This window comes from Otolemur garnettii, unplaced genomic scaffold (genome assembly GCF_000181295.1).
Source record: "Otolemur garnettii isolate 467f Iridium unplaced genomic scaffold, OtoGar3 scaffold00211, whole genome shotgun sequence".
NCBI classification, from domain to species: domain Eukaryota; kingdom Metazoa; phylum Chordata; class Mammalia; order Primates; family Galagidae; genus Otolemur; species Otolemur garnettii.
This window is the reverse complement of record NW_003852606.1, coordinates 1,596,786-1,604,712: the sequence shown is the minus strand read 5'-3', so window position 1 is coordinate 1,604,712 and position 7,927 is coordinate 1,596,786. Positions and strand designations below refer to the sequence as shown.

Genomic DNA, 7,927 nt, shown 5'->3' with positions numbered 1-7,927 from the left:
AAAAAAAAAAAAAAAAAAAAAAGATTCCTGCCCTGATATGCCACCCTCTGCTACCCGGAACATGGAGGTGGCATGGGCTAGGGGTCTCACAGAGGGACCATTCTGAGGATTCACCTTCTGTTCCCTCCAGGGCACAGAGGTGCAGGTGGATGACATCAAGCGGGTCTACTCACTCTTTCTGGATGAGTCTCGCTCCACACAGTACATGAAAGAGTACCAGGATGCCTTCCTCTTCAATGAGCTCAGTGAGTGTCCCCACCCTGACTATGCCTTGTACTCCCAGTGTCACCCTTAGTGGGAGAAGTAAGGAGGCTTGGCCCAGAATGTCCAGTCCCACTCTCCAGGCCACATTGAACTCATGGCCTTCTTTCTCCCCACAGAAGGTGAAACCATGGATACCTCCTGAGCCAGATGCCACCCCTCACTCCTACCCTGTTTTCTTTCGTTTCTTTTCTTTTTTTTGGCCTTTATTCAAGTTAATATGCAGGTATAATATTTACGTTACATTGTTCTCACTTCCAGGGTAAAGTTCCCCCACCCTCTTTCCTATCAGAGTTTTGACACTGTGACTTTGTATAAAATGGTTTTGAATCTGGACCAGTTGTGTGTGTGTGTGTGTGTTGTCACCCTTAGCTCACAGAAACACACCCCCAGGATGCAGATTGAGACAGCTTTATTGGGGACGGAGGGATGGAGCATCTGCTGGCTCTGAAAGTTGGAGTGGGTATGGAAGGTTAGGGGGAGGTTATTTAGAGAAGGAAGAGACTTGGAAGGTGGGGATGGTCGCAGGCTAAGGGTTGGGCTCTGGGACCACCACAATCAGAACTGCTGAGTCGGCAGGGCCCACAACGACAGCTGAGGGCCACAGGGAAGGAGACTATAGGGTCCACACCAGGCGGGCAGCCAGGGAGCCGGATGGAGGCAAAGCGAAGCTCACGGTAGGTGCACACAGGCTGGGGTACAGGTGGCAGTGCGGCTGGCAGCACCCGCACCTAGACACCATGGGGGTAGGGAGAAAGGGTATCTGCCTGGTGCCAGGTCTTCACCTGAGCTCCCCAGCTGCCCCTACAGACCTCAGACCCAGGTGTCCAGGGGACCTCTGCACTTTCCCTCCCATGTACCCAATTCCCCAGCCCCTGCCAGGGGGACTAGGCAGCCCTTCCATCCTCAATGCTGCCACCTATCTCCTGGGTCTGACCCTTTTACCCTGGCACTGAGGTGGTAGCACCTGTCCTCAGGCTAGGAGTGCTGGCCCCTGCCGGCACTGGGTAGCTCACCATGCTGGGGCAGTAGCCAGCACAGATGCTGGTGGTGAAGGTGATGCAGACGGGGCAGGCCTCATTTTCAGCAGCCAGGGTAGCATTGATGGGCTGGCACAGTGGCCGCAGTGGGCCACTCGATGCCCATACTCCACCCATGCTCAGCAGCAGCCACAGCAGCAGCCCCTGGGACAAGGCCTGAGACATCAGCCCTGAGCCTTTACCCTCCCACTCCCAAAGATACTGCATTCAAGGACCCAGAGACCATGCCAGACATCTTGCATTCAGGACCCATTCCACATCCCAGGGGACCCCAGATGTCACAACATTTCAGTTACCCACCCTCGGGTACTGCCCCACTTGAATCCTGTTGATAGTCACACCCTTCTAGAAAAAGGTGTTCTTTACCAGAGCACTTAAGCCTGCCCCTTTTCATGCCAGTTATGTCCTAGATGGAGTTGGAAGGTGTTCCGGGGCCCTACAGTCTTACCTGGAGTGTCTCCATCCTTGGTGCCTCCCCTACCTCATCTACCTGGCTTTATACCGGTGGGTTGTGGGGGTGGCAAGGCCACTGGGCAGTGGCAGCAGGCAGGGGTAACCTAGACACTAATCTCCCCGGGGGCGAGAGGTGGACAAGGTCAGGGAAGCACAGAAGGGGCTCAGTGAATACACCACCCCTCTCCCCTCAGTGACTCCAGCGCCAAGGGTGAGACAGCATGCTGCAGGTGAGCTCACAAACTGTCCCTAGGTCCTAGAGAATAGTCCACGTTGGAGGCACAGAAGATAAGTGAAGGAAATCTTGCCAGTTCAGCCCATCATGAGGAGGGGCTGAAGCTTCAACGGAGCTCCATCTGAGGCTAAAAGAGCCATTCCTCTACCACAGTCCAACTTCTTAGGAGGGGATGTAGCTTCTGTATTAGAGGTCCCATCAACACCCCCACCCGACCCCTCAGAGGGCCTCCTAATTACTGTGCTGAGAGGGGAGCCATTTGGACCTAGTTGTTCCCTTTCTTCCTCCCACCTCCTCTGCAAGAAGGGATTCAGCCACAGCCCCACCTCTCCCACCCACACCCAACCCTCCTTGAGTCAGGATGCCAAGAACTATCTTCCTGGAAATAAGTGTGGTTTAAGCTATTTAACTAAGCGCTTGGGGCAAGCCCCACCTCCTCTCCCCTCTCCTGCAGGGCTTGTATCCCAACCGCTGCCACCACCTGGACCTGCTGTTTTTTTTTTTTTTTTTGGAGACAGCCTCAAGCTGTCACCCTGGGTAGAGTGCAGTGGCATCACAGCTCACACCTCCAACTTCTGGGCTCAAGTGATTCTCTCTTGCCTCAGCCTCCCAAGTAGCTGGGACTACAGGCGCCCACCATAACGCCCGGCTATTTTGTTGTTGCAGTTGTCATTGCTGTTTAGCTGGCCCAGCCCGGCTCAAACCCGCCAGCCTGTGTATATGTGGCTGGTGCCCTACCCATTGAGCTACGGGCGCTGCCTCGACGTGCATTTTCTAGGCATTGCCTCCCCCAAACCTGAAGCAGCCGAGTAGGCGTGTCTGGTTTTTGTCACGCCCATGTAATTATATCTGATGGGCGTGATTCAGTTGTGTACCCGCCCTCAGCCCTGCCCAGAGTACCGGGCCTTAGTTCAGGCTCGGCTCCGCCCCACCGCCCAGAGCCTGTGTCCAAGGGCTCCGCTGCCCTGGCAGGCTCAAACTGGCGCCGGCTTCAAGCTGCCGTAGGTGGAATTTTCGGTAGCGTAGGCTTTAGGCACGCTGTAGATTCCCGGCAGGGGCTTCCAGTGGAGGCCGCCCCAGGGCGCCTCCAGTGGGCAGAAACGGTCGAGCCTGCGGAGTGGATGCAGCGGGGTACTGTAGGACTCCTGAGGCAGAGATAGGGCCCCGCGGTGCGGCACGGCCGGCGTTACCCGGCGCGCGCGGGGCAGGCGGATCTGCGGCGGTCGCGGCGGCCGAGAAGAGCGTGGACAGGGTGGCCACTGCGGACCGTGGCCCCAGGCCTGGGGCATCTCGAAGCTCCAGTGGGTCCGTAAGTCCTTGCGAGGATATCCAGACAGCTCGTTCCTGTGAGAGGGAGGCAGGATGGGGAAGATTCAGCTGGATCCACCCGACGGGGCTTAGGTTCAGACCTCTTGTCCTGGGGAAGACTGCAGACCCAAACTCCCGCATTTCGAGGCGAGAACACTTTTGCAGGCATCGTGGACCATTTAGGAAGGACGGGATGAGGGATGCGTGGTCTGGATTCTTGGGATCTTGAGGTACGTAAGAGCCTGGAAACTGAGTTTTTGCATCCCTGGGAAGGAGAATCTGAGGGCTCGAGTGCTGGCGGAGGCTTCGCCCCCACATCAGAACCCTCTTGGGCCTAACTGCGGGTTCCTGTCCCTATCGCAGCTTCTAAGAATTAACACTAAGGACGCCTGGGTGTCAAAGAGGTAGGGGCTGAAGTCTGAACTCTGGTTTTTGCGTGTGCGGGAGTTGAGAGCTGGGACTAACTGCTGAGTCAGAGAGGGGGAGCCACACCAGGGGTCTCAGCGTCGGCCCGCCCTCAGGGTGCTGTGTGGTGCAAGGACCCTAGCTCACTTCGGGTAGAACCGTAAGTCCCGGACCGAGGTGGTCAGGTAGAGCTGATGGCGGTCCAGGACACTCTGGTCCGGTATTGTGAACATTTGACTAGCCAGCTCGGGGTTCTTCGTCCAAGGAATTAGAGCCTAAGGAAGATTGGGGGAGGAAGGATGAGCAAGAAAAAGGTTTCAAGCCCCCTTCCAAGCTCTGGGTCCCAGACTCAGAATCCTTCTTGGGTCTCTACATCCCCACTGGACTCAGCTCCTCACGCCCGCCCCCAATCCTTCCTGACCAATCGCACGCCAGGGTACTTCGTCTCCGTTCCTCAAATCAGAATCCTTGTCAGCCTCACCCCGCTAATTCCAAACACTCCTGCTGGTCAAGGAACTCATCCAAGTCCCCAGTCATAAATAAACCTTCCTGGTTCCGCCAACGGAGCACAGCAACATCTTGGGCAACAATTCCACTTTACCTCTCCCACCTTCCAACCTGACTCCGTCTCAGATAGTCTAGCTCCGCCATCGCACTAGCCTCCAAGCCTCTTTCTAGCCCCGCCTCAAGAAGTCTAAGTTCGGGCGGCGCCTGTGGAGTAGGGCACCGGCCCCATATACCGAGGGTGGCGGGTTCAAACCCGGCCCTGGCCAAACTGCAAGGAAAAAAAAAAATAGCCGGGCGTTGTGGCGGGCGCCTGTAGTCCCAGCTACTCGGGAGGCTGAGGCAAGGGTATCGCCTAAGCCCAGGAGTTGGAGGTTGCTGTGAGCTGTGACTCCACGGCACTCTACCAAGGGCAATAAAGTGAGACTCTGTCTCAAAAAAAAGAAGTCTAAGTTCGTCCCCCACTTTCTTAAAAACTCCCCAACCCCGCCTCGACCCTTTACCCACGTCCTAGACTCTAAATTCCTTCTGGCCCCACCCCGAGGCTCCCCCAGCTCTGCTCCGGGGTGCTAGCCACTGTCTTCCCACTCCCCTACCTGGGAAGGACCCCCGCGGTGGTGGTCTGCAAGCTTCAGGGGCTGGGGACCGAAGTGGACGGTGGGGCACTGGTTCAGGTCGGGCCAGCTGTACTGCGCCTTCATCTCGCTGCTCTGGTGCTTGGTGATCAGAGGGAGACGCCACCCGCGATGTCTGAGCTGCGGGAAGACGAACCAGAGATCTAACGTAAGGGCGCAGGAAAATCGAGTGTGGTCCCCAGCCCTGTTTCACGCCGATTACGGCACCCCAGAACCTTACCTTTTCTCCTAAAGCCTTGATTCCCATAGTCGGCGTGGGGTCAGCAGGCTCTGAGGCCCGGGGCTGCGCGTAGGGTTCACCGTGGGTCTTGGGTACATAAGCCGAGCCAGAGGTCGTCTCCCATTTGCTGCTCACCTCGTCGAAAGCCCAGATGTGCAAACCCTTCTGTGCCGCCGGGGGTAGGGGCTCTGCGACCGTGGACTGGGGAGAAGGCATTGGACTTCAACTAAGAAGCTCTGGAGTCTGCTCCTCCAACTCCAGCTCTAACCTCTTCCAGTAGTCCCCAGCCCTTTCGCTCTTCAGTCCCTGATAGCCAGTTCCCTGGCCCCTCTTCTCGCAGACCTTGGACTCCAAAACCCTCCTCCTTCAGACGGGAGCCAAAGCTCCCAACCATCACTTCCCTCAGCATTTCCCTAGGCCCCTCCTTAACCCTAGGGTCCTCTCACCTGCACAGTGGACGGGGGAAAGGGCACAGATGGAATAATGTAGTGGGCAACGCTGCTACTGGTGAGATGCCAGCTGGGCCAAGATCCAGACACTTCGGCTCCCAAGATGGGGGACCATGGGTGTCCATAGCGCAGAGCTAGTGTGCGACCAGCCATGGTCCCACCCTGTAGCCAAGCCAGAGCAAGCTTGTTGCTGCCGTTGCCCCAGGTGACAGAACCCGCCCATCCAGAACCCAGCCAATGAAGGGCCTGCAGGCATGTGGACCGATAGAGAGAGAAAAAAACCTAGTAATAGAGGAGACAGGGACCCCAGGTGCCGGTCAGGAACACAGAGAAACATGAGGAGGGGGTCGGGGACTCAGAGACAGGAAGGCATAAGGGGAAAGGGAAGTAAAAGTTCAGAAAGAGAGTTTCAAAGATTTTGAGACCCCAGGGATCGAGGAGAGAGGGACAGAGATGGGGCGGGTCAGAGATTGAGGCAGACTCCACCCCCAGCACATCAGGGAATCCATGAAAAACATCCCCTTTCTTTTCCTTCTAGAGACAGAGTCTCATTTTGTCACCCTCTGTAGAGTGCCGTGCCGTCACAGCTCAAAGCAACCTCCAGTGGCCCGGTTCGAACGCGCCACCTTCGGTATATGGGCCCGGCGCCCTACTCACTGAGCCACAGGCGCCTCCCGGAGAAACACCCCCTTTCTTTACAAGGTTCAAAGGCTCTTGGCTGCCTCCTCCCTCTGCCAGGCCTGCCCACCTCAGGGTAACAATTTCCAGACGACTCTGGGGCTTCCCCACCCTCTCTCCGCGAGCTGAAGGAGTCAGGGCCAGCTGTTCTGCCTGCCTTTGATTTGGTTGAAAACTTCCACCTGGGCATGGGGCGGCAAACAGGGAAAGACCCACAGAGAAATACAGAGGGAAATACTTAGCAAAAAAGAAGAGCAAAGGGCAGCGCTGGCCTGGCCATAAACTGCAACAACAACAACAAAAATAAACAGGGGCAAGGCAGGCCGTGGTGACTCATGGCTGGTGGATTGCTTGAGCTCTGGAGTTGAGACCAGCCTGAGCAAGAGACCCCCTCTCTAAAAATAAAATAGTTGGGTATTGTGGTGGGTGCCTGTAGACCCAGCTACTCAGAGGCTGAGGCAGGAGAATCACTTGAGCCCAATAGTTTGAGGTTTCTGTGAACTGTGATGCCACAGCACTCTACCAAGGATGACAAAGTGAGACAATGGCTCAAAGAAAAGGGCTTGGGGTCTGAAGTTCAGTGAGTAGGGCACCAGCTACATACACCAAGGCTGGTGGTTCGAGCCAAGCCCGGGCCACAACAACAAAAATAGCTGGGCATTATGGGAGGTGCCTGTAGTCCCAGCTACTTGGGGAGGCTGAGTCAAGAGAATCGTTTAAGCCCAAGAGTTTGAGGTTACCGTGAGCTGTGACGCCATGGCACTCTACCGTAGGCGACATAGTGAGACTGTCTCAAAAAAAAAGAAGGCGGCATATGAGTGAGCTTTGCTGAGTAAGGAAGAAATGTACACAAGAAAAAAAGGCTTCATGCCCGTAGCACAGTGGTTATGGTGCCAGCCACATACACCAAGGCTGGAGGGTTCGAACCCAGCCATAGCTGGCTGAACAACAATAACAACTGGAACAAAAAATAGCTGGGCCTTGTGGTGGGCATCTGTAGTCCCAGCTACTCGGGAGGCTGAGGCAAGAGAATCACTTAAGCCCAAGAGTTTGAGGTTGCTGTGAGCGGTGACACCATGACACTCTACCAAGGGCAACAAAGTTGGACTCTGTCTCAGAAAAAAAAAGAAAAGAAAGAAAAGAAAAAACAAAAAGAAATGTACACAAGAATGGGTAAGCAACAGTGAGGGAGAAGCAGGGACAGAAAGAGAGCTACTAACCCAGAGATGAAAGACGTAGGAAGTTAGTTACAGAAGGAGATGGCAAAGAAGAGTGGGAATCATAGGTCTAAAACAGAGATGTAGAAACAGAGGCAGGCAGATCCCCACCCTGTCCAGGGGCCCAGTCTGTGTAAGAGGGGAAAGGGGATGTCTATGTCCTTAGCTGAAAAGTTGGACCTAAAAAAAGTGTGAGATTGTTTGCGTTGCCAACAGATGTGGGGCAATGGAGTGGTAATAAATGAAAGGGTGAGTAGAGGGTCTGCCCTTGACTTACCTTGCCACCTCCTCATCATAAAGAGCTTTTGGTCAAACCCTTTGCCACCTCAGCACCATTATCTCATCCCACTAGCCCATTCTTCAGACAGGGAAAACCAAGGCCACCTTCTGCAGCCTGGCCTAGGTCCTAATGAGCCCCCCCTCCCAAATCAGCCTTCTGGGGCTTCTTCTGCTGGATTATCAATGTCCAACAACCCCTGATTCAAGCCAGGGGCAAGCCAATTGGTCAGAATCTCATGTACC

At 55.4% G+C, this 7,927-nt stretch overlaps 3 protein-coding genes across 6 annotated transcripts in view; 1 reads left to right on the top strand and 2 right to left on the bottom strand.

The window, feature by feature from the left end:
- RUVBL2 (RuvB like AAA ATPase 2) overlaps nucleotides 1–597 on the top strand; it is a 20,811-nt gene extending 20,214 nt beyond the window's left edge. For all 3 annotated transcript variants that reach the window (XM_023507887.1, XM_023507888.1, XM_023507889.1), the window contains 2 exons: nucleotides 131–245; nucleotides 381–597. In XM_023507887.1, the coding sequence (XP_023363655.1) occupies nucleotides 131–245; nucleotides 381–406 (141 nt within the window). In that variant the 3' untranslated portion in view covers nucleotides 407–597. The remainder of the gene's footprint in view (nucleotides 1–130; nucleotides 246–380) is intronic.
- A 152-nt stretch (nucleotides 598–749) lies between these two features.
- LHB (luteinizing hormone beta polypeptide) lies at nucleotides 750–1,764 on the bottom strand. Of its 2 annotated transcripts, XM_003801504.2 has the most exons (3): nucleotides 1,750–1,764; nucleotides 1,278–1,445; nucleotides 750–992 (listed from the first exon to the last, which is right to left on the bottom strand). In XM_003801504.2, exons 1-3 carry the CDS (start codon nucleotides 1,762–1,764, stop codon nucleotides 750–752), a joined length of 426 nt encoding a protein of 141 aa, XP_003801552.2. The 2 variants fall into 2 exon arrangements, with proteins under 2 accessions (XP_003801552.2, XP_023363662.1); XM_023507894.1 differs by lacking the exon at nucleotides 1,750–1,764 and having other exon boundaries at nucleotides 1,278–1,508.
- Nucleotides 1,765–2,963: 1,199 nt separating this feature from the next.
- Nucleotides 2,964–5,185, bottom strand: LOC100946164. The gene is given in 5 exon segments (XM_012812512.1): nucleotides 2,964–3,159; nucleotides 3,206–3,333; nucleotides 3,850–3,914; nucleotides 4,803–4,961; nucleotides 5,062–5,185. Coding segments are annotated over 5 exon segments (672 nt in total).
- Between the last annotated feature and the right edge of the window lie 2,742 nt (nucleotides 5,186–7,927).

What these genes read in the sequence shown, in the direction of transcription:
- LHB (XM_023507894.1), bottom strand. Translation starts at nt 1,508, where the DNA reads ATGCAGTATCTTTGGGAGTGGGAGGGTAAAGGCTCAGGGCTGATGTCT. An exon ending in CTGGCTACTGCCCCAGCATG is followed by an intron (nt 993 to 1,277) that starts GTGAGCTACCCA and finishes CATGGTGTCTAG; the next exon opens with GTGCGGGTGCTGCCAGCCGC.